We start from the raw sequence: 26,972 nt of genomic DNA on the forward strand, positions 1-26,972 counted from the left end.
CCTCTGGATTCATTCCACAGTACTCATGTCTTTATATTAGATCCTTTTTATAAGCCCAGAGCCCTCAAGAAATCAAACAACACTTTATTCCTTTTCCTTTCCCTCCACACTCTAGAATGTTCTTTACTGATATTTCTGTCAATCCAATTTTCCTCATTTCAATGATCATAAATCCTCTTTCTGTCTCATATCTCCTACATGCAACTAGGGCATGCTGAACTGTTTCTGGTTGATGGCATTCCTCACACAGCCCAGTAGGGTGTTTTCCCAATATTTTTAATGTGCTGTTCAGGTGAGTGTGTCCTATCCTCAATCTTGTTAATACTACCTGTTCCCTCCCTGTTCCCCCCTCTTCTTGCTGTAATGCCCACTCTGTTTTGTAGCGAATAGAGGTGTCTCCCCTTTGTCTCCTGTTCCCAGTATTGTTGCCATTCCTGATTTATTTTCTTCCACACAATGTGTTTTCCTTCAGATTTGGATAGTTGTAAGTTTATCTCTAGGTTTCTTTTTTTTACAGCCCTCCTTTGCCAATTTATCCATCTTTTCATTCCCTAGCAACACTAATGTGTGCTGGGACCCCACAACAACGTCACGTCACTGCCCCCTCCTTGTCACTTGGCTTAATAGTAGCAGGATTTCATAAACTAAGTCAGGCCGCCTATGGGATGCGCCAGACATGCTCTGGATTGCAGATAATGAGTCGCTACATATTACTACTTTACATGGTTGCACCTGTTCCATCCACCGAACTACCATCAAAATAGCGTACAGTTCCACTGTATATACTGTCAAATAGTTGTTTGTTCTTTTGTAAAGCTCAACATTCATCCCCGGACTACCACAGCCGCCCCTGTTGTTTCAGCTACTGGATCCTTGATCCATCTGTGAAAATTAAGAGGTGTTCCCTGTATCTAATATCTATATGGCTATGATATTCTGTCTTTAGGTCTGAATTTTTGTTCCTCCTTTTTGCCTCCCATATCTCCAGATCAACTTTTGGATGTTCAGTAACATATTGGCACAGATGGCCACAATGCAGGGCAGAACTCTTTGTCCTCTACTCCCATGTCCCTGCCACAATCCTCCAACCCAGCCGAAGCTTCCAGACTGAGCCACCCCTCTCTCCCAGCACTCCTGTACTACCTGTTTTGTTGGGTGGTTCTCCATGACCCTTAAGGCTTAGCCAGTAATTAGCCATTAGTTGTCTGCGGCGCAGTCTCAACGGCAATCTCCCCAGTTCCACCTGTAGTGCACATACAGGTGACGTCCGCACACCTCCGATACAGATTCTTAGAGCTTCCGCTTGGAATTTGTCCAACTCGGACAACATGACTTAGATGCTGACCCATAAGCTATACTGCCATACTCTAGTCTGGATCTGATCAGTGATACATAAATACGTTTAAGAGATAATACATCTGCTCCCCACTCTAACCTGCCAAGCATCTCATTACATTGATGGCTTTTTTGCGTTTTTCAATTACTTTTGTAATGTGGACCCTCCATGTGTAATCTGGAGTCAAATGAACCCCCAGGAAGCGGAAATCTTTAACTCTTTCCATTGTTGCCGTATAGTTTTAACTGGACATCCTCTTAATTTTCTTCCTTGTGAAAACCATTGTCTTTGTCTTCTCTATAGAGAATTTAAAAACCCATTTCCCTCCCCACTCTTCCACCTGGGTTATCCCTTTCTGTACTTTTCCCACGATAAAATCTATATCCTCCCCTTCTCCATAGGCTGCCATCATCTGCAAGAGCGATCGCCCAACTCTGGTTGAATGTTTGCAAATATATCATTGATCATGACTGAGAATAGGATCGGGCTTATCGCACTTCCCTGGGGAGTTCCATTCTCGACTACACATTTACTAGAGATGTCTGACCCTATTTTAACTTGGATACTTCTACCGTTGAGAAAATCCATTATCCAGTTAAAAATATTTCCTCCTACTCCCATTAATGCAGCTTTATTAGAAGACCTTCTCTCCACAACATATTGTAAGCTTCTCTACATCAAAAAATATGGCAACTACAGATTCTTTTTGACTTGTGCTTTCCTTATCATCTTCCAAGCACAGAACTGGATCATTAGTACCTCTCCCTTTCTAAAGCACTCTGATAATTAGCCACTAACCTTTTTCTTCCATTAGATGCATTAATCTTTCATTGACCAGTCTTTCCATCAGTTTACACATGTGTGCTGTTAAAGGTATAGTCTATAATTTACTGGATTACTTGCATCTTTCCTTGGTTTTCTAATAGGCACAATGATTGCTTCCTTCCACCTCTCCGGTATTCGCCCTTCTTCCCACACCTTGTTATATAGTGCAAGTATCTTTTGGAGTCCCTCCTCACTTAGATGCTTTATCATATGTAAAAATATCATCCTTCCCTGGGGCTGAGTTCTTAACTTGGCCAGAGCTCTCTTTAGCTCCCCCAAATTAAATGGAATATTGTACTTGTCCTCTGTGATACCTTTCCTTGTAAGGCCTCAACATTTCCCTCTCTTGTCATTTCCCTACCTCTTCTTCCTTCATCTGATAAGTTGTGGGAGCTGTGAACCCTACTAAAAGTATTAACCATTAGTTCTGCTTTGTCTTTATTTGAGACTACAGTTTGATCTCATTTGTTAGGATAGGATAACTCCACTCCCTTTTATCACCTTCCATTTTTTAATCATCCCCCATATCTCCCCTACCTGTGTTGTGCTTCCAATTGAATCACAATACTTCCTCCAATATGCTCTTTTTGTTTGTCTTATAGTCCCCTTACAATTGCCTGAGCCTGTTTGTAATTAATCATGTGTTGGTAGTTATGAGTTCTTTTTAATAATCTGAATGCTCTGTTTCTATTCACCACCACCTCTTTACACTTATTGTCCCACCACGGCACAGCTTTCCTTTTTGATCTTCCTTTACTTTTAGGTATGGAAACTAATGCTGCTCTTTTGATACCTTCTTACAATTTATTCTCAAAGCTTTCTATATCTGTCTCTTCTTGTATCAGTTTACATAGCTATCACTTTCTTCCTTAAATTTCTCCCAATTAGCCTTTCAAAAACCCACCGTCCACTTCTGTTTTCTTTAATCATAATTAAAGTAACATTATTTTGCATAGCACAGATGATGATCACTTCCTATGGTACCCTTTTCATATACTTCCCAGTCACACTTAGCAGCAATCCTATTAGAAACAAGTGTAAGGTCCAACACAGACTCCTTCCCTGTCCTAACATCTACCCTGGTCTTCTTTCCATCATTTAGACACACTAGAATTACCATAATTTAATAATTCCTCAATTACCTGCCCATGATTATCTGACTTTCCACTGCCCCATAATGTATTATGGCGTTAAAGTCCCCACACCAAATAACATTAGATTTGCTCTGGCCTTCTACTTCCTGTAACTTACTGACCTCTAATCGCTTACATGGATTATAGTAATTTATTGCCACTATTTTCCTCCTCTCAGACCATACTTCTATTACCACATATTCCTGTTCCTGCCCCAATTCCTAATACCCTGTATGGTATCCCTTTTTTAATGAAAGTGGCGCAACCCCCTCCTCCCCCATTTCCCCTATACATCTCACTGCAACATAATCATATAGAACAAAATCTAAACTTGGTTTCAACCAGGTTTCCTGGATACATACGACATCTGGTTTTTCCTTCCTACTGTCTATGAATTGCTTAAAGTCTTGCCCATTGGCTAACAAGCTTCTTGCATTCCATTGTAGGAGTAACATTAATATTATTAACCCACACATGTTGACTCTTGGCTCGCCTGGATACTGGACCATCATGTATTCCTCCCACTTCAATCCTAGCCATGCCCAAGTGGTGGACTGCAGCCTTTACAATGATTTGGATCCTTTCTGTTTTGGATTTTACTTCTGCTGTCACATTTATTACTCCTGTTATAAATATAACCAGGTTTATCTTTTCTTTCCATATTCTCTTTTCTTTTTCTTTTATTGTCTCCATTATGCCCACATCTTGCTCCCTCCTGATCCTTCTTTCATTCATCTGTTTTGTAGGGCCAGCCCTCTTTGCTGCCTCTGCATAGGAGACCTTTTCCTTCACTCTTATGTTTTGTACTTCAGCTTCACGTTTCATCACCTCACAGCCCCAGTAAGCCACACTATGCTCTCCTCCACAATTACAGCACTTTGGTCTGACTCCCTCTCCACACTGACCATATTCATGGTCTCCCACTACACCTTGCGCATTTCCTCTCCCCCTTGCACATTTTAGCTATATGCCCAAATTTCTGACATTTGAAGCACCTCATTGGTTTGGGTATGTACTCTCTTACACTATATCGTATGAATCCAAAATGGACCACTTTGTAAGGGATTCTGTCTTGAATTCGACCAGGACTGACTCAGTTTCCTCTTTCTTTGCTCCTTTGGTCATTCTTTTGGCACTCATAATTAATTCACATCTCTTCCTGAGTTCCTGAACCAGTTCACTCATATTTACTTTGAGAGGGATTCCATAGATAACCCCTTTACACCCTGCCGTCCTCCGTTCTCCCACTCTCACTACTTTGATTATTTTGGTTTTTGTCAATCTTGTTCATTTTCATTGCCTTTTCAAGTTGAGCCTCACGTGTTGCACCCTATTAGCATGTTTCTGATGGAAAGACTAGGTGCAGAGAGCTCTCTTATACCTGCAGTAAGGAGGCAATTAAACACACCTGAGCAATTACTTACACCTGTGAAGCCATGTGTCCCAAACAGTATGTGCCCTGAAATGGGAGGACTATGTATAAACACTCGCTGTAATTTCTATATGATGAAACGAAAATGTATAAAAATGGATTTTATTAAAATCTAACAATGTGCACTTGAAACACATGTTTTCTATTACAAATCTCAAATTGTGGAGAAGAGAGGCAAATAAATAATGATGGACCTTTGTCCCAAACATTATGTAGGGCAATTGTTTGAGTCCATTGCCATTGTATTTCCACTTGTGAACTGTAATTCTCGTTCAGTTGTTTGCGACTGAAACATTCCTCTTTCTTTGCTACTTTTTGTACTTCCAGCTTCCTCATTTATTAGTAATGCTGCAAAAAATGTATTAAAGGCTTACATGTATAATGAATGCACTATTAGAATCCTCATTGTGCCCAAAATGCTTGACTATTGATAGATAATCATTGAAGCCCAGCAAAGTTTCACAACTCTGAGAGATATGGGGAGAAGGCAGGAACGGGTACTGATTGTGGATGATCAGCCATGATCACATTGAATGGTGGTGCTGGCTTGAAGGGCCGAATGGCCTACTCCTGCACCTATTGTCTATTGTCTATTGACTGGCTAATGTGCTTTTTGCCAATGGGAGTTGAGCATTAAATGATTGCCTGAAACAGTGACATGAAATCTTTTAGAACCACTCGAACAGTCAACGGGCCTCTGTTTAATGTCTCTGTGCAAAATGTATCACTTCTCTCAGTGTACGTGTCCTAATGTTACTGACCCTTGCTTTATGCTCAAGTGCAGGCCTGTCATCCTCAATAATAACCCTTGAGCAAGAACAGCACCAGATGATTCAGGGACAACACTTAATAACATTTTTTGTATTCATATCACACCCATTTAATATATCAAAGCACTAACATGCTTCACACAAATTGGCTGTTAAAATACGGCATAATAGTTGTGATTTGGGTGTGAGGGTGTCTTGTGTTATTGAACTGTTCATGGACAGCTTTGCTCATGTTGCTAACTCATTTTCGTTCCTTTTCCACTTTCTCACCACCCCACTCCTCATGACTGCAACTACGAAATCACCAATCACTGAGGTACATTCACAAAGATCCATCAAGTCCCAATTAGCAAGGCTACAATATTTAAATTGGCAAGAATTTGTCTTGATCTGCTACATTTCTGAAGCACACATCCTGTATGCTTGATTTTGTCAAAAAGTCCAACTTTCTCGTTCCTTTCTTTTCCTACTACTTTTCTGATTTTTTAGTCTTTATAACATTTCAGAACCTTTGATCCATTTGATCTCAGAAGAGTAGAACAAAAGGTTATTATCATAAATAATGAGCTGGCTGAATTTTTTAAGCTGTCTGCTGTTATGGAATTATTATCCAATCCAGAAATTAAATACAGTAAACCCTCATTATAACAGACCAGGGGGGGGGGGGCAGGACGGGACTGGTGTCTGTTATTGCCAATTGGCCGTTATAACCGAGTAAGGTTTTACCATTGTATGTAGTTGAAACAAAGAACTACAGATGAAGGTTAATACACAAAAGCGACACAAGGTGCTGGAGTAGCTCAGCGGGGCAGGCAGCATGTTTTGAGAACATGGTTAGATGATGTCCCGACCTTCTTCAAATTGATTCAAATCAAAATAGGACGTACATGGTAAATGGTAGTGAATTGAGGAATGCAGTTGAACAGAGGGATCTAGGAATAACTGTGCACAGTTCCCTGAAGGTGGAATCTCATGTAGATAGAGTGGTAAAGAAAGCTTTTGGTGTGCTGGCCTTTATAAATCAGAGCATTGAGTATAGAAGTTGGGATGTAATGTTAAAATTGTACAAGGCATTGGTGAGGCCAATTCTGGAGTATGGTGTACAATTTTGGTCGCCTAATTATAGGAAGGATGTCAACAAAATAGAGAGAGTACAGAGGCGATTTACTAGAATGTTGCCTGGGTTTCAGCAACGAAGTTACAGAGAAAGGTTGAACAAGTTAGGTCTTTATTCTTTGGAGCGCAGAAGGTTAAGGGGGGACTTGATAGAGGTCTTTAAAATGATGAGAGGGATAGACAGAGTTGACGTGGATAAGCTTTTCCCACTGAGAGTAGGGAAGCTCCAAACAAGAGGACATGACTTGAGAATTAAGGGACAGAAGTTTAGGGGTAACATGAGGGGGAACTTCTTTACTCAGAGAGTGGTAGCTGTGTGGAATGAGCTTCCAGTGAAGGTGGTGGAGGCAGGTTCGATTTTATCATTTAAAAATAAATTGGATAGTTATATGGACGGGAAAGGAATGGAGGGTTATGGTCTGAGTGCAGGTAGATGGGACTAGGGGAGAATAAGTGTTCGGCACGGACTAGAAGGGCCGAGAGGGCCTGTTTCCGTGCTGTAATTGTTATATGGTTATATGATTTAGTCTGCCAGCACTTTGTGTCTTTCCGCTTTAAACTGGATGCCGCTGGTCTGCACCAGCGATCCCTCCTTCACCGGTTCACGCAGCTGATGTTGCGACTCACATTGTAGTCCCTGGGGACAGCGCTTTCTTCACTGTCAAGGACAAGATGTGCTTCGTCACCGTGGGGCTCCATCCCCTCTCACCTGCAGACTCTTGCAAGGTGGAGTATGTCAGGGGAGTAGGAGGTGGAGGAGAGGGAAGAAGCCGAGTGGACAGAACGACGTGAAGGGGCGAGCAGCGGAGTAGAGTGGGGAGCAGGCATAACTAATGCCGTCATCAAGAAGCAACAGTTGATGAGAAGGGGAGAGAGGCTCACAGTGACTGATTGCGTCCTGTCGTTGGAGGCGGATCAAAGAAAGCGCTGTCCTTGGGATACAACGTGAGTCATAACAACAGCTATGTCACTGCACTGTGTGGTGGGTGAAGATTGTGTCAGACAGGTACATGGATAGCACAGGTTTGGAGGGATATGGGCCAAACACAGGCAGGTGGGATGAGTGTAGTTGGGACATGGTGGCTGGTGTGGGCAAGTTGACACAAAGGCCCTGTTTCTGCACTGTATGACTATGACTCTCAGGGGTTGCAGGTGCACCTTGCGAGTGGGTGGTTGTGCCGGAAGCCAGGGCTCGAAATGGTGAGGAGACAGTGCGAGCCAGGGGTGGCAACAACTGGTCATAAGAATGAGTAGAATTAGGCCATTCGCCCATTACGTCTACTCCGCCATTCAATCATGGCTGATCTATCTCCCTCCTAACTCCATTCTCCTGCCTTCTCCCCATATCCTCTGACACCTGTGCTAATCAAGAATCTATCTATCTCTGCCTTACAAATATCCACTGACTTGGCCTCTACAGCCGTCTGTGCCAAAGAATTCCCCAGATTCACCACCCTCCGACTAAAGAAATTTCTCCCCATCTCCTCCTGAAAGAACGTTCTTTAATTCTGAGGCTATAACCTCTAGTCCTAGACTCTCCCACTAGTGGAATCATCTTCTCCACATCCACTCTATCCAAGCCTTTCACTATTCTGTATGTTTCAATTAGGTCCCCCGTGGGGTGGGAGATTGCAACCCTCACGTGGTCCGCCCTGTTTCAAAGAATGCAATCAACCTGTCATGCACAATCAAATAAGATCAAATAGAACAAGTTGCCCTACAACGTTAGGCTGTGCACACCATACGCAAGAAGAATAAGGTCCCCCCCCCCCTCATTCTTCTAAACTCCAGCGAGTACAGGCCCAGTGCCGACAAACGCTCATCATAGGTTAACCTACTCTTTCCTGGGATCATTCTTGTAAACCTCCTCTGGACCCTCTCCAGAGCCAGCACATCCTTCCTCAGATATGGTGCCCAAAATTGCTCACAATATTCCAAATGCGGCCTTACCAGCGTCTTATAGAGCCTCAACATTACACCCTGTTTTCGTATGCAAGCCCTCTTGAAAGAAATGCTAGCATGGAGTTTGCTTTCTTTACTACCGATAGATAGGTAGTCCTTACATCCAAATTCCGTAGGGATTTATAAACTGATGCGTTAAAACGAGGCTTTACTGTATTAAAAATGAAAAAATCCTGTACTAATGTGCTGCTATTTTACTAGGGACGAAAAATGTTTGCAATTATAAAGTGTCTGACACAGCTTTGGTACATTGAACATGCTCTGCAGCCAATTAATTATTTTCCAGACAGAAATAGGACAACTGCAAATTTCTGCACAGTAAGCTCCAGCATTCAGCAAAGTGATAAGATTTATTTAGTGACTTTGGTTGAAGAAAAAATATTGATCAGGACACTGAAGGAGATTTGCTGCACTTTGTGGCCAAAACCACTTGGGAGAAGAGTGAAAGCCACATAGTAACCATGACATCCAATTACTGCATTATCAGGTTATCCAAGGAAAATAAGGAGGATGAGGGGTGATCTTACAGAGGTGTATAGGATTATGAGGAGAAGAGATAGGGTAGATGCACACAGTCTCTTGCCCAGAGTAGGTGAATCGAAGACCAGAGGACATAGGTTTAAGGCGAAGGGGAAAAGATTTAATAGGAATCTGAGGGGTAACTTTTATCCAGAGTACGGAATCAAGAACCTGATGATATAGGTTTAAGGTGAAAGGGGAACCTGAGGGGCGACTTTATCTCACAGAGGAGAGGTATCTGCAACGAGCTGCTAGAGAAGGTAGTTGAGGCAGGTACTGTTACAAAATTTTAAGACATTTAGACAGGTACATGGATAGGAAAGGTTTAGAGGGATATGGGCCAAATGTGGGCAGGTGGGACTAGTGTAGATGGGGCATCTTGGTTGGCATGGGCAAGTTGTACTTGTGTTTCTATGCTGTATAGAAACATAGAAACATAGAAATTAGGTGCAGGAGTAGGCCATTCGGCCCTTCGAGCCTGCACCGCCATTCAATATGATCATGGCTGATCATCCAACTCAGTATCCCGTACCTGCCTTCTCTCCATACCCTCTGATCCCCTTAGCCACAAGGGCCACATCTAACTCCCTCTTAAATATAGCCAATGAACTGGCCTCGACTACCCTCTGTGGCAGGGAGTTCCAGAGATTCACCACTCTCTGTGTGAAAAAAGTTCTTCTCATCTCGGTTTTAAAGGATTTCCTCCTTATCCTTAAGCTGTGACCCCTTGTCCTGGACTTCCCCAACATCGGGAGCAATCTTCCTGCATCTAGCCTGTCCAACCCCTTAAGAATTTTGTAAGTTTCTATAAGATCCCCTCTCAATCTCCTAAATTCTAGAGAGTATAAACCAAGTCTATCCAGTCTTTCTTCATAAGACAGTCCTGACATCCCAGGAATCAGTCTGGTGAACCTTCTCTGCACTCCCTCTATGGCAATAATGTCCTTCCTCAGATTTGGAGACCAAAACTGTACGCAATACTCCAGGTGTGGTCTCACCAAGACCCTGTACAACTGCAGTAGAACCTCCCTGCTCCTATACTCAAATCCTTTTGCTATGAAAGCTAACATACCATTCGCTTTCTTCACTGCCTGCTGCACCTGCATGCCCGCTTTCAATGACTGGTGTACCATGACACCCAGGTCTCGCTGCATCTCCCCTTTTCCTAGTCGGCCACCATTTAGATAATAGTCTGCTTTCCCGTTTTTGCCACCAAAATGGATAACCTCACATTTATCCACATTATACTGCATCTGCCAAACATTTGCCTACTCACCCAGCCTATCCAAGTCACCTTGCAGTATCCTAGCATCCTCCTCACAGCTAACACTGCCCCCCAGCTTAGTGTCATCCGCAAACTTGGAGATATTGCCTTCAATTCCCTCATCCAGATCATTAATATAAATTGTAAATAGCTGGGGTCCCAGCACTGAGCCTTGCGGTATCCCACTAGTCACTGCCTGCCATTGTGAAAAGGACCCGTTTACTCCTACTCTTTGCTTCCTGTTTGCCAGCCAGTTCTCTATCCACATCAATACTGAACCCCCAATGCCGTGTGCTTTAAGTTTGTAAACTAATCTCTTATGTGGGACCTTGTCGAAAGCCTTCTGGAAGTCCAGATACACCACATCCACTGGTTCTCCCCTATCCACGCTACTAGTTACATCCTCGAAAAATTCTATAAGATTCGTCAGACATGATTTACCTTTTGTAAATCCATGCTGACTTTGTCCAATGATTTCACCACTTTCCAAATGTGCTGCTATCCCATCTTTAATAACTGACTCTAGCAGTTTCCCCACTACCGATGTTAGACTAACTGGTCTGTAATTCCCCGTTTTCTCTCTCCCTCCCTTCTTAAAAAGTGGGGTTACGTTTGCTACCCGCCAATCCTCAGGAACTACTCCAGAATCTAAAGAGTTTTGAAAGATTATTACTAATGCATCCACTATTTCTGGAGCTACTTCCTTAAGTACTCTGGGATGCAGCCTATCTGGCCCTGGGGATTTATCGGCCTTTAATCCATTTAATTTACCCAACACCACTTCCCGGCTAACCTGGATTTCACTCAATTCCTCCAACTCCTTTGACCCGCGGTCCCCTGCTATTTCCGGCAAATTATTTATGTCTTCCTTAGTGATTTATTTATGTCTTCCTAGTATGCCTTTGTCTCTATGAAATTTCCATTGTGGTTTCTGTAGTTCCACTATTTAAAGAAAAAAATATTTTGGGGAGATATTTTCACTGTTACATTTAGGAGGGTAGTTTGTTGGGAGTGATGTATTTCCGGTGGGCAGCGCGACTCACGTCGCAGCGGCCTCTGCAGTCCGTCTGTCTTTTTGTTATTTTTTGTCCCGTTTTAATGTAGTTTTTATTTTTTTTGATGGGGTATGTGTGTGTGTGTGTGTGTGTAGTAGGGGGGGGGGGCGGGGGGGAAACTTTTAAAATCTTTCCCCTGCACGGAGAACCCGACCTTTTCCTTGTCGGGTCTCCGTTGTCATTGGGGCTGCAACGTAGAACGGCCTCCAGCAGGAACGACCTAGGGCTCCAGTCGCGGAGCTGCGGACCTACTCACCATCGTAGAGCTGGCCGAGTTCGGAGCGGGTGGAGTGGTGGTGGCGCGCTGCTGCGACCCGACCCCAGGGATTCGGAGGCTTACCACAGGTCCGGTGGACAGTGACACCGGGAGCCCGCGGGTCCCTGCTGGGAGACCGCTTTTCGGGGCTTCCGCAGCGGCGACTTCACCCGCCCGAGTCGCGGGGTCGAGAAGTGCCTAGAGCGGGGCCTTACATCACCGCCCGGCGTGGCTTCAACGGCTGCGGGACTTTGCTAGCGCCCGCCGGGGGCTCCAACAACAAGACCCGGAGTAGGGCCTTGCATCACCCGGCACGGCGTTAATGGCCGCGGGACAATTGCCATCGCCCACCGGGGGCTTTGACTCTGATATCGGGAGGGGAATGGGGAGTGCAAGGGAGAGCTAAGTTTTTTTGCCTTCCATCACAGCGAGGAGGAGATGCGCTGTGATGGATGTCTGTGTAAATTGTGTTGTGTCTTGGGTCTTTTTTTCTTGTGTGTATGACTGCAGAAACAACATTTCATTTGAGCCTCTATGAGGTTCAAGTGACAAATAAATTGTATTGTGTGTATTGTGTGTGTATTTTGCGTTGTATTGCTCAGACATTTGCAGTGGATGTGCTTTTCCTGCATATTGTCACAAGAGGTCGTCAGTGAGCTATTTTAAGGCCAGGAGCGTCTCCAGCAGCAGCAACGAGTGCTGCAGCATTTGAGTTCCCAAAGGTCTCCTGTAGACTTTAATGCTGATGTTTGTTGCAGCCTGATTCTTGTGCAATTGTGGTTACGTTGCACCCTAAAGTTGATTCTCATTTTGCTGCATTATGTTGTTTAATTCAAAAACTTGTAGAAACTTGGTATTTTTTCAGTCTTTAGCAGGATTTATAATTACAGTAGACAAAACTGCTGGAGAAATTCAGCGGGTGCGGCAGCATCTATGGAGCGGAGGAAATAGGCAACGTTTCGGGTCGAAACCCTTCTTCAGACTGATGTGAGGGTGGGGGGGGGGGGGCGTGAAGAAGAAAGGAAGAGATGGGGCCAGTCGGCTTAGGGAGAGCTGAGAAGGGGAGGGGAAAGTAGGGACTATCTGAAATTAGAGAAATCAATGTTCATATCGCTGGGGTGCAGACTGCCCAAGTGAAATATGAGGTGCTGCTCCTCCAATTTACGGTGGTCCTCACTCTGGCCATGGAGAAGACCCAGGACAGAAAAGTCGGATTCGGAATGGCGGGGAGAGTTGAAGTGCTGAGCCACCGGGAGATCAGGTTGGTTATTGTGAACCGAGCGGAGGTGTTGGGTGAAGCGATCGCCAAGCCTACGCTTGGTCTCACCGATGTAGAGCAGCTGACATCTAGAGCAGTGGACTCAATAGATGAGGTTAGAGGAGGTGCAGGTGAACCTCTGTCGCACCTGGAACGACTGCTTGGGTCCTTGAATGGAGTCAAGGGGAGGTAAAGCGACAAGTGTAGCATTTCTTGCAAGGGAAAGTGAAAGGGAAAGGAGAGGGGGTAGTTCGGGCGGGAAGGGATGAATTGACCAGCGAGTTACGGAGGGATCGGTCTCTGCAGAAAGCAGTCAGGGGAGGAGATGGGAAGATGTGGCGAGTGGTGGGATCACGTTGGAGATGGCTAAAAAGTCGGAGGATTATTTGTTGTAGGTGACGGCTGGTAGGGTGGAAGGTGAGGACAAGGGGGGACTCTGCCCTTGTTACGAATGGGGGGATGGGGAGTGAGAGAAGAGTCACGGGGTATAGAAGAGACCCTGGTGAGAGCCTCATCTATAGTAGAAGAGGGGAACCCCCGTTCCCTGAAGAATGAGGACATCTCCGATGCCCTGGTGTGGAACACCTCATCCTGGGAGCAGATGCGGCGTAGACGGAGGAATTGGGAGTAGGGGATGGAGTCCTTACAGTCTCTGTTTCTGCTTTCAACAAGATGCTTTCTGGTTCCCCATTTCTTTAACGTACAGGATAGCCAAATGAAGTTTTCATACAATTGTTCATCTTGCAAATTGCCCTAAGTGTGTAGGTAGTGGATGCAAAAGTGGGGTAGCATAGAACTAGTGTTTAAGAAGGAACTGCAGATGCTGGAAAATCGAAGGTAGACAAAAGTGCTGGAGAAACTCAGCGGGTGCAGCAGCATCTTTGGAGCAAAGGAAATAGGCAATGTTTCGGGCCGAAACCCGAAACGTTGCCTATTTCCTTCACTCCATAGATGCTGCTGCACCCACTGAGTTTCTCCAGCACTTTTGTCTACCTAACATAGAACTAGTGTGAACAGGTGATCGATGGTTGGCATGGACTTGATTGGCTGAAGGGCCTGTTTTATGATGTATCTCTAAACTAAAATATAACAAAATTATACTCAAAAAACAAACATTAGAAACGGCAGGTATTGGAAATAAAAACAGAAAATTCTGGGAATTCTCAGCATATCTGGCAACAACTGTGAAGAGATCAGTTAAGCAAGGCAGCAGTGGCATAGCTGATAGAGCTGCTGTCTCATACACCAGAGACCTGGGTATGATGCAGACCTCGTGCTGTCTGTGCAGAGTTTGCATGTTCTTCGTGTGACAGCTCTGGTTTATTCTGGGTGCTCTAATTTCATCCCACATCCCAAAGACTTGTGGATTTGTAAGTAAATTGGCCTCTGTAACTTGCCCCTGGGCAGGGAGTGGATGTGAAATTGGGATAACGTAGAGCTGGTGAGAATGGCCCGAATGGCCTGTTTCCATGCTGCATCTTTCAATCAATCAATAATAGGTGATGAATGCCTACGGTTATGATTTGTATGGATTGGTAAATTTATTATCATTTCAACAACTAAAATCAAAATTTAAATTGAATAACAATCGATATTTTAAATACCTACAGGTATGTGACTTTATGAAGCAATATATACCAAGATTCCAAAGTATAATTTTAGACCCACTGGAAGAAGTAATGAATATCAATGCGGAGTCAACAAAATTAATATCATACTTGTATAACAGTATTTTAAATATAGATTTACCATCAACAGAGGCAATTAGAGAAGACTGGGAAAAATAATTAATGATAAAAATCCCAAAAGAAACATGGGAAAATTATTTGATGCATATACATAAATGTTCGATCAATGCTAGACATAACTTAATTCAATTTAAAATATTACATAGATTATATTATTCCAAAACTAGGTTGAATACATTTTATCCAAATATTTCTCCCATTTGTGATAAACGTCTTTCTCAAAATGCCAATATTACGCACTCATTTGTATCTTGTTCAAAACTTTATAAATTTTGGTGTGATATATTTGATATATTCTCAAAGCTATTTAAGACAAAAATGGAACCTAACACTGAAATGATTATATTTGGAGTAAGTGGAGATGGGAACAAATTAAATACACACCAAAACTCATTTTTCAATTATGGGTTAATAACAGCAAAAAAACTTAAACTTAAATTTTGGAAAAATGCTAATATACCAACATTTAAAATGTGGATCAGTAATATGCTGGACACAGCACATTTGGAAGAAATGAGACTCCTCCTAATAGACAAACAAGACCTATTCTTAAGGAGTTGGTCCCCATTTATTGATTTTTTGGATTCATGTGGTGACATAGTATCATGAAAATCAACATACATAGATACATAGAAAATAGGTGCAGGAGTAGGCCATTCGGCCCTTCGAGCCTGCACCGCCATTCAATATGATCATGGCTGATCATCCAACTCAGTATCCCGTACCTGCCTTCTCTCCATACCCCCTGATCCCTTTAGCCACAAGGGCCACATCTAACTCCCTCTTAAATATAGCCAATGAACTGGCCTCAACTACCCTCTGTGGCAGAGAGTTCCAGAGATTCAACACTCTCTGTGTGAAAAAGTTTCTTCTCATCTCGGTCCTAAAGGATTTCCCCCTTATCCTTAAGCTGTGACCCCTTGTCCTGGACTTCCCCAACATCGGGAACAATCTTCCTGCATCTAGCCTGTCCAACCCCATAAGAATTTTGTACGTTTCTATAAGATCCCCTCTCAATCTCCTAAATTCAAGCGAGTATAAGCCAAGTCTATCCAGTCTTTCTTCATATGAAAGTCCTGACATCCCAGGAATCAGTCTGGTGAACCTTCTCTGCACTCCCTCTATGGCTATAATGTCCTTCCTCAGATTTGGAGACCAAAACTACGCAATACTCCAGGTGTGGTCTCACCAAGACCCTGTACAACTGCAGTAGAACCTCCCTGCTCCTATACTCAAATCCTTTTGCTATGAAAGCTAACATACCATTCGCTTTCTTCACTGCCTGCTGCACCTGCATGCCTACTTTCAATGACTGGTGTACCATGACACCCAGGTCTCGCTGCATCTCCCCTTTTCCTAATCGGCCACCATTTAGATAATAGTCTGCTTTCCTGTTTTTACCACCAAAGTGGATAACCTCACATTTATCCACATTATACTGCATCTGCCAAACATTTGCCCACTCACCCAGCCTATCCAAGTCACCTTGCAGTCTCCTAGCATCCTCGTCACAGCTAACACTGCCCCCCAGCTTAGTGTCATCCGCAAACTTGGAGATGTTGCCTTCAATTCCCTCATCCAGATCATTAATATAAATTGTAAATAGCTGGGGTCCCAGCACTGAGCCTTGCGGTACCCCACTAGTCACTGCCTGCCATTGTGAAAAGGACCCGTTTACTCCTACTCTTTGCTTCCTGTTTGTCAGCCAGTTCTCTATCCACAGCAATCCTGAACCCCCAATACCGTGTGCTTTAAGTTTGTATACTAATCTCTTATGTGGGACCTTGTCGAAAGCCTTCTGAAAGTCCAGATACAACACATCCACTGGTTCTCCCCTATCCACTCTACTAGTTACACCCTCGAAAAATTCTATAAGATTCGTCAGACATGATTTACCTTTCGTAAATCCATGCTGACTTTGTCCAATGATTTCACCACTTTCCAAATGTGCTGCTATCCCATCTTTAATAACTGACTCTAGCAGTTTCCCCACTACCGATGTTAGACTAACTGGTCTGTAATTCCCCGTTTTCTCTCTCCCTCCCTTCTTAAAAAGTGGGGTTACGTTTGCTACCCGCCAATCCTCAGGAACTACTCCAGAATCTAAAGAGTCTTGAAAAATTATCACTAATGCATCCACTATTTCTGGAGCTACTTCCTTAAGTACTCTGGGATGCAGCCTATCTGGCCCTGGTGATTTATCGGCCTTTAATCCATTCAATTTACCCAACACCACTTCCCGACTAACCTGGATTTCACTCAGTTCCTCTATCTCCTTTGACCCGCGGTCCCCTGCTATTTCCGGCAGATTATTTATGTCTTCCTTAGTGAAGACGGAACCAAAGTAGTTATTCAATTGGTCCGCCATATCCTTGTTCCCCATGATCAACTCACCTGTTTCTGACTGCAAGGGACCTACATTTGTTTTAACTAATCTCTTTCTCTTCACATAGTTTTTATGTTCCCTGCCAGTTTTCTTTCATAATCTATTTTCCCTTTCCTAATTAAGCCCTTTGTCCTCCTCTGCTGGTCTCTGAATTTCTCCCAGTCCTCTGGTATGCTGCTTTTCCTGGCTAATTTGTACGCATCATCTTTTGCTTTGATACCATCCCTGATTTCCCTTGTTATCCACGGATGCACTACCTTCCCTGATTTATTCTTTTGCCAAACTGGGATGAACAATTTTTGTAGTTCATCCATGAAGTCTTTAAATACCTTCCATTGCATATCCACCGTCAACCCTTTTAGAACTAATTGCCAGTCAATCTTGGCCAATTCACGTCTCATACCCTCAAAGTTACCTTTCTTTAAGTTCAGAACCGTTGTTTCTGAATTAACAATGTCACTCTCCATCCTAATGAAGAACTCAATCATATTATGGTCACTCTTGCCCAAGGGGGCACGCACAACAAGTCTGCTAACTAACCCTTTCTCATTACTCAATACCCAGTCTAGAATAGCCTGCTCTCTCGTTGGTTCCTCTACATGTTGGTTTAGATAACTATCCCGCATACATTCCAAGAAATCCTCTTCCTCAGCACCCCTGCCAATTTGATTCACCCAATCTATATGTAGATTGAAGTCACCCATTATAACTGTTTTGCCTTTGTTGCACGCAAACAAACAGTTTCAGGTATGGGTGAAAGATGATTTAGAATATTTTTAAAAAACATCTCACTGTGGCAATGGAATAATCTCCCTCCTGCTTTCCTTCTTCACTTATTCCTTCTCTTTCACTTTCTCTTTATTGGTTTTTCACCCACGCTCACTAATCTATTCTTCACTTCTCACAACCTCTTTTTCTTCTCTCCTTTCTCAATTCTCTCTTTAAAACAAAAGGGAAGTTGTACAGAGAATGTAATATGCTAACATCGTTTTTGTACCAATGCATTGTACTCACTTCTAATAAATAAAATAAAAAAAATAAAATAATAGGTGATGAATGCCTACGGTTATGAACTGTGCTAAATAAACTATTTTGCAGGTCTTTCCTCCCTACTGTCAATCCGCTGTGGTGAATACCCATACTCATCAAATCTTTTTCCTCTCACCTTGAACCTACAGTAATCACTTATCCATATCCCGTTATGGAGTGATACTCCGATGAAAGGCCCTTTGGCCCAAATATAAAATTTAACTTGGAGTCAATGGTTAACAGAAGAATGGACGGACTGACTCAGGAAACTGGCAGCAGACAACATAAATGGGAGAAGGAAGAACAGACCCCCCCCCCCCCCCCCCCATTAGAGTGTAGATAGAGTCACAGTCAAACAGCACAGAAATAGGCCCTTCGGCCCAACTTGCCGTGTCAACCATGCCCCATCTACAATAGTCCCATCTGCCTGCATCTGGTCCATATCCCTTTTAAACTATTCCTATACATATACCGTTCAAAATGTCAGTTAAATATGATGACGAGAGATAATCACATTTTAAATTGATTGACATAGCATATTTTTTAAAAAACCCTTTATGTTTAATATTTTCACTTTATGGTTGGAGCTCCATTTACTTGGAAACCAACGAAGCTGAGGTAAACTGCTCATTCCCAGCTCACCACTTTATGAGGTAATGTTATTTTGAAAGAGGGGAGGATAACAAATTAATTGCTGAGGTGTTCTGCTTATGATGGTGTCATCATTAATGTTCAGAATTTCTCATTACACTGGGAACAATGAGTCACCAAGTCCATGGCCCTGGGGGGGGGACGCGACAATAGCTTCTCTGTGCTGAGGTATCATCAAATTCCAAACAGGAGTGCCATTGAACATTTTTGCAGATCCCTAACATTCTTTAAAGAAACCCACATCTTTTCTCAATATTTCTTGCATGCTTTTTTTTTAACCTTTGAGCCAATAATCCAAGCCAGGATCTGGATCCACAGATTCTGGTAAACATTATTTATCACGTATGAATGAATGAGGCCCGCAGAAATAATGCCATGACTATCATAAATCTAAAAACGCTTGCCTTCAGATTCAACATCGTGATCACCTGTTCCCTCCATCATTGTACATCAGGTTAATTGTAGTAGCTCTGAAACCACTCCAGCCGCGATCAGTTAACACAGAACAAGTCCGGATTACACCCTGTACTCATATCATGTATTGTCTTTCCGTTGACTGGTTAGCACGCAACAAAAGCTTTTCACTGTACCTCAGGACATGTGACTATAAACTAAACGATATGTTTAGGAAGATACTGCAAGTGCTGGTTTACACCGAAGATAGACACAAAATGCGAAGTACATAAGCGGGTCAGGCAGCACCTCTAAAGAAAAGGAATAGGTGATGTTTTGAGTCGTTATCTCGCTGCCTGACCCGCTGAGTTACTACAGCATTTTGTGTCTATCTTCAAACTGTTTCTTATCAGACATCACATTTTTAACCAGGATAAAAACTGGTACAGGTAAATGGCCAGTGTTGAAATAAGCAACAGTGCTCACTGGTATTAATTTTCTTTTTCATTTACCTGCCTTCAGCAGCTTCCACTTTAACATGAAAATCTGCTCCTTCGAAGGCCTCAAAAACATGATAAAGCCAATATCATATCGGCAATCTTATGCCAATACCTTTTTTCCTGACCATTCCTCAGAGCAAAGATAGATCCTTCTTACTGTAACAGCCTCCCTGGACAGTGCAATGGTAGGGCACAACTAAAGGGGTAATTCAGTATGTACTGTACAGGTCCATATGTCTTTTAAATGTTATTGTGCCTGCCTCAGCTACCTCCTATGGCATTTCATTCCATCTACCCACCACCCTCTGATTAAAAGACGTTGTCCCTCAGGTTCCTATTAAATCTTAGATAGACACAAAAAGACTAGCCATGTTGCACAAGATTCAACAGGGGATGGTGGGCATAACTGCAGATAGATACGTAACATACTCAGCAGAAAGGAGAACAAGAAAGAGAAATTATATTCAAATAGAAACCCCATTCGCCAGGACAGATATTTATAAGAACGCATTCTTTGTTAGAAACTCAAGGGAATGGAATAAACTAGAGAACAATATAGTCAAATCACTACAGTTTTAGGGGGGCACTAACAGCACGTTAGTATGCACAACACATCCAAGTTGGCGATATGCAGAGTACTGCCCTGCTGAATACAAATTCAGAAGGTTCAGAAGAAATGCTGGAGTAACTCATCGGGACAGGTAGCATCTCTGGAGAGAAGGAATGGGTGATGCTTTGGGTTGAGACCCTTCTTCAGACTGGTTAAGGATCTATTAAATCTTTTCCACCTCACCTGAAACCTATATACTCTGGATCTTGATTTCCCCCCCCCCCCCCCTTGATAAAAGACTGTACATCCACCGTATCAATTGCCCTCATTATCTTAGACAGGTTATATAAGATCAACCCCTCAGCCTCCAGCGCTCCAAGGAATAAAATCCTAGCATGCCGAATCTCTTCCTGTAGCTCAGGTCCTGAGTCCTGGCAATATCCTCATAGGTTTTCTCTGCACTCTGCACCAGTTTAATGACATTCTTTAGCAGGATGACCAAAACTGAACACCATACTCCAAATGCTTTAATTCTACATCCCATTTAGGCTTGTTAACTTTCAACAAAGTCATTCATAAGATCAAGGCACCTTTCAGCCAGCACTGATGAACGGTCACCAAACTATTGTTCACGTGCTCTGGCATGTGTCCCCCCCCCCCTTTCAACTTTAATTCCATCGACACCATTCACAATTAACAAACCTTTATCATCCTCTTTCTGCAACACCACCATTTGTTTTTATTACGTTTTTAGAGATACAGCTCGGAAACAGGTCCTTCGATCACCGAGTCCGCGTCGACCATCGATCCCCGCACATTAACACTATCCTACACACACTAGGGACAATTTACAATTTTACCGAAGCCAATCAAAGTACTTTGTCCTTTTCAGTGTTTGGAGTGTTCGAGGAAACTGGAGCACCCAGAGACTATTTGCACCAGAGTCTTTTTGGTAGCTACCCAATTTGGTCTTTATTGCAAGGGGATTGGATTTTAGTAATAATAAAGAATTGCGCAGGATGTTGGTGAAACCACAGCTGCAGTTTTGATCTCCTTATTTAAGATAGGATATTTTAGCATTTCAGGCATTCTGGAAGAGATTCGCTATGCTAATTCCTGGGATGCAAGGATTATCTTAATGGCTAAAATAATTAGATATGTATTTTTTAGTCTATATTTATGAACAACTACTCCAATCACTCATTAGTATTATAGACCAACCCAGTTTCTACCACTCCCCAATTTCTGACCTGCTTAAGCGAATCAATCTCGTGGATGTTGAAACGTTAGCAATGAAGTGTGAGAACCACTTGTCTCTCAAGTCTTGCATTTTACTGAGTGTGTGACTTAAGAGTTTTGTGACTGTTGTTCTTAACTTGCATTCCTTTCCAGATTGATGGAATTTGTTATAGGAGGGATTTAAATGTCTGGTTCTCAGGTTTCCTGAGAAGAAACAATAAAGTAGTCTGAAATAAAAACAGAAAATTCTGGAAAAGGATGATAAGTTAGCATTTGTGGAAAGAGAAACAGATAGCTTTTCCAGTCCAGAACTCTTCGTCAAAAGATAACTTTTATTTTCCTACATCAAATGCACCAGTGGCTCCAGACCATTTTGAGATGTCCTGCAATGACAAACAGTGTTATTAGGTTGTTCTGCAAGTCTTCCTACTATCTGACCCTGGTGTTGAACAAATAGCTTTTATTGTTCTTCAATTGTTTACTTTTCCAATTTCTCCACTTTCAGCTCCTGTATTGGCATTACAAGCTCCAGCATGCTTCCCCCAATGTGACCCTGAGTCCTGTGAGAATGACCAGTCTGACAGCCCTAGCTTCTTAGACAACATCTTCCTGATGGCAGCACCCAAGAAACGCCGCACCATAGAGGTTAACCGCTGCAGGAGAAGGGATGTCAGAAAACTAGAAAAAGTTAAGGTACTTGTAATAAAGAATTGGGTAACAGTGCGATTTTTGCAGCAACAGGCAAGAATTATTCTGGCAACTTTATCCCCTTTTCTTCCTCCTCCATCCCAAGCCCCACAGAAACCCTCCAACGTGCCTAATTATATTTGTTGTGAGTGATTTATTTTAGTGTTTGTGTTCAGAGAACAATAGAGCATGGAAGGAAGTTTTGCTTTTCAATCAGTCCAACTGCCCTGCTCTCTAAACACGGCCTTGTACATTTTTTCCTTTTCAAGTAAATATCCTTTCTCAAAGTTCCTATTGAAATGGGTTCAACAGTCCTTTTAGGCAATGAATTCCAGGAAATCATTGCATGAAGACCAGAACTGACCTTCGAGGTTAGGTCAGTTTAGAGAATGGAGGGCGCATCTTATGTTTGAGTCATTCTGTTTGATGATACAATATCGCATTTTAAAGTCAGCACTCACTTCTTCCTGCATCATTCTTGTACGCTCACTGTCTCCACCAGCCCCAACTCTTGTTGTTTATTAGCTCCTCCTGTTCCCAATCGCTTGTCAGCATAACAAATATGTAGCTTGTGTAAAAATTAACTCCCCCTTTCTGCACGGACTGCTGTGTTTAATGGAGCGTCATGAATTGAAACTGTACATGCTTTTCAGAACAAGGTAGCTTGTGAGTAACTTTCTGTCTGAATTAGGCATGAAAGTTAAATTCAAGCATTGCCTAAGTATCATCAGCAAAATAATCACTCAAAGTGATCAGAGCTTCCTGGTGATGGACTGAATTTAATTATGGCAAACCCGAAAATGCCTTTAGTATTGATAGACACAAAATGCTGGAGTAACTCAGCGGGTCAGGCAGCATCCCTAGAGAAAATGGATGGGTGACGTTTAGGGTTGGGATTCTTCTTCAGGCTGATTGCGGGAGGTGAGGGCGTGGTCTGGGGCAAAAAAAAACAATGCAAAAAGAGGTGAGACAAATCACGGCCGGCAACAGCTGAACTCAGGCGAAGGCATTTCCTGATAGGCAAATTGTTGGCCAAAGGTAAGGCATGGTGGTAGAGCCGGAGAGTACCATCAAAGCAATTTACTGGAGTTGCTGCCTCAGTATCATCAGAGAACCACACCATCCTATGCCACACACTAATTTCACCCCTGCCATCGGGAAGAAGGTTCAGGAGCCTGAAAACTGTAACGTCCAGGTTCAGGTACAGCTTCTTCCCTACAACCATTAGGCTATTAAACACTACAACCTCAAATAAGCTCTGAACTTCAAGGACTATCATTGTCATTATTGCACTTTTATTGTTTTTTTGATGTATGTGTGTGTATGTGTATGTGTATATGCACACACACTGAACTTTTTTTCCTCATTATATTGTTTACAGTGTACTATGTTTACATATTCAGTTGTGCTGTTGCAAGTACGAATTTCATTATTTTATTGGGAACATGTGACAATAAAACACTCGACTCTCTCAACTCCCTTGTGAGTAGCTAGAATCACAGAGGGAGAGAAGTGAGAGGGGGGGTCTCAAAGAACTCCCTTCGGTGAGAGGAGGAAAACCTCAAACTATGCTTCAGGGTATGCTATTAGTGTAGCTTTGGTTGGGCTGGGTGGCAAGTGAAAAGCATCCTGTTGGAGTTGCTCATTTAGACAATAGGTGCAGGAGTAGGCCATTCGGCCCTTCGAGCCAGCACCGCCATTCAATGTGATCATGGCTGATCATCCCCAATCAGTACCCCGTTCCTGCCTTCTCCCCATATCCCCTGACTCAGCTATTTTTAAGAGCCCTATCTAGCTCTCTCTTGAAAGCATCCAGAGAACCTGCCTCCACCGCCCTCTGAGGCAGATAATTCCACACTCACCACTCTCTGTGAGAAAAAGTGTTTCCTGTTCTCTGTTCTAAATGGCTTACTCCTTATTCTTAAACTGTGGCCCCTGGTTCTGGACTCCCCCAACATTGGGAACATGTTTCCTGCCTCTAGCGTGTCCAATCCTTTAACCATATAACCATATAACAATTACAGCACGGAAACAGGCCATCTCGACCCCTCTAGTCCGTGCCGAACACATAATCTCCCCTAGTCCCATATACCTGCGCTCAGACCATAACCCTCCATTCCTTTCCCATCCATATAACTATCCAATTTATTTTTAAATGATAAAAACGAACCTGCCTCCACCACCTTCACTGGAAGCTCATTCCACACAGCTACCACTCTCTGAGTAAAGAAGTTCCCCCTCATGTTACCCCTAAACTTCAGTCCCTTAATTCTCAAGTCATGTCCCCTTGTTTGAATCTTCCCTACTCTCAGTGGGAAAAGCTTTTCCACGTCAACTCTGTCTATCCCTCTCATCATTTTAAAAACCTCTATCAAGTCCCCCCTTAACCTTCTGCGCTCCAAAGAATAAAGCCCTAACTTGTTCAACCTTTCTCTGTAACTTAGTTGCTGAAACCCAGGCAACATTCTAGTAAATCTCCTCTGTACTCTCTCTATTTTGTTGACATCCTTCCTATAATTAGGCGACCAAAATTGTACACCATACTCCAGAATTGGCCTCACCAATGCCTTGTACAATTTTAACATTACATCCCAACTTCTATACTCAATGCTCTGATTTATAAAGGCCAGCACACCAAAAGATTTCTTTACCACCCTATCTACATGAGATTCCACTTTCATGGAACTGTGCACAGTTATTCCCAGATCCCTCTGTTCACCTACATTCTTCAATTCCCTACCATTTACCATGTACGTCCTATTTTGATTTGTCCTGCCAAGATGTAGCACCTCACACTTATCAGCATTAAACTCCATCTGCCATCTTTCAGCCCACTCTTCCAACTGGCATAAATCTCTCTGTAGACTTTGAAACTCTTCTTCATTACCCGCAACCCCACCTATCTTAGTATCATCTGCATACTTACTAATCCAATTTACCACACCATCGTCCAGATCATTGATGTACATGACAAACAACAGTGGACCCAACACAGATCCCTGTGGCACCCCACTCGTCACTGGCCTCCAACCTGACAAACAACCATCCACCATTACTCTCTGGCATCTCCCATTCAGCCACTGTTGAATCCATCTTGCTACTCCACCATTAATACCCAACCATTGAACCTTCTTAACCAACCTTCCATGAGGAACCTTGTCAAAGGCCTTACTGAAGTCCATATATACAACATCCACTGCTTTACCCTCATCAATTTCCCGAGTAACATCTTCAAAAAATTCAAGAAGATTAGTTAAACATGACCTTCCAGACCTTCAAGAACTTTAACAATCTTATATATGTTTCAATGAGATATCCTCTCATCCTTCTAAACTCCAGAGTGTACAAGCCCAGTATCAGTTAACTAAATTATATTTTAGTAGTTCAGGTAAAATGTGAGCCAACGATGTAAGTTTACATTTTTAACAGATGCAGTCAATTAGTTCAGTTTTGTTTACATTTTGTTTTGTTTTTGGAATTTCTTATTTCAGAACAACATAGAAGTTTGCCAAATATGCGGCCACTTGAAATTGAAGCACGTGCTATGTGCCCACTGCTACCAGAAGGTTGTACATGAAACTGCCGTTGTACGTGCACAGATTCAGGAGCAGGAAGGAAGGCCACTTAATGCCCCTGCAGTGGAGACGGTCGTGCTTTATCAGGGGGAGAAAGCAACAGAGGCCGACAAAGGGAAGAGGATCATTGAGAGGAACCGAAAGCGGCCATCGTGGTTTACAGTAGGTTCCTGATGTGGACAGTGCACATGGAGTGAGTGCTGAGACATTGTGGTTAAAAATAAAATACAGGCCGTCAAAATGTGCCTCTGAAACTAGAAACACAAAATGATTGCTTGTTGACGCAACAAGGTTTGTTTCAAGAACTTGGAGTGACCTAAAGATTTTTAAATGCACAAAGTGCTTGAGTAACTCAGTTGTTCGGGCAACAACTCTGGAAAACATGGATAGGCAATGTCTCTGGTAAGCACCCTTCATCAGACTGAAACGTCCTCCATGTTCTCCAGAGAGTCTGAAGAAGGGCCCTGACCGAAAACGTCACTTATCCATGTTCTCCATAGATGCTGTCCCACCTTCAGAGTTATGCCTGAACGTTGTATCTTTTTTTGTAAACCAGCATCTGAAGTACCTCCTGTCTACTGATCTAAAAATATTTGTAATAAATTCTCTTCTATGCAAAATGTTGCTTGGATTTTTATTTATAATATGATTTGATTTTTGAAGACTACAGAGGGAACTTTTAGTGATTTATGTCACGGCGTTCCTTAATTTTAGATGGCATCACTTTCGTGGGCACAGATATTGAATTCAGAAAGCATTTCAAAAGCCAAAAAAGCTACAAAAAAAGCCACATTTTTAATGTACAGTAGTGTTTTTCCGAATAGTTAGGAAAATAAATTTTCCCTGGTTAAAATTCAAATATCACTGGACATGAATTGGTGCATGTGACAATAAATGCGAACTTGATAACCATTTTTGCACACTATGTTTGTCCATCACCATTCCTTTCCCCTCTGCTTATCTCACCTGACACCCTGGCCTTTCTTGTATCCCCCTGCCAATCATCTGTTTTTATAATCATTAATGGAAGAAACTTTTATTTCTCCCTTTTGTTACCTTCCACTTTCATGCGTCCCCTTATTTTAATTTTAAAACATCTTCCAATTAAAAACTTGTGCCACTCCTTGCTCTGTGATCTGTGCTTATTTTTGAAACATTTGGGTTAGGTATTGACTTAATAGATTCAGTCTAAAGTAGGGTCTCGACCCGGTACGTCATCCATTCCTTCCATCCAGAGTTGCTCCCTGTCCCACTGAGTTTTGCCAGCATTTTGTGTCTGGATTCAAAA

General features: G+C 42.7%; 1 protein-coding gene across 1 annotated transcript in view; it reads left to right on the forward strand.

Annotated features, from left to right (window-relative positions):
- The window catches only part of mrpl32 (mitochondrial ribosomal protein L32), a 41,646-nt gene extending 15,157 nt beyond the window's left edge, over nt 1-26,489 (forward strand). The window contains exons 2-3 of the mRNA XM_033017175.1: nt 21,928-22,115; nt 25,601-26,489. Coding sequence (XP_032873066.1) covers nt 21,928-22,115; nt 25,601-25,858 — 446 coding nt within the window. The 3' untranslated portion in view covers nt 25,859-26,489. The remainder of the gene's footprint in view (nt 1-21,927; nt 22,116-25,600) is intronic.
- The last annotated feature ends 483 nt before the right edge of the window (nt 26,490-26,972 follow it).

This window comes from Amblyraja radiata, chromosome 2, assembly GCF_010909765.2.
Source record: "Amblyraja radiata isolate CabotCenter1 chromosome 2, sAmbRad1.1.pri, whole genome shotgun sequence".
NCBI classification, from domain to species: domain Eukaryota; kingdom Metazoa; phylum Chordata; class Chondrichthyes; order Rajiformes; family Rajidae; genus Amblyraja; species Amblyraja radiata.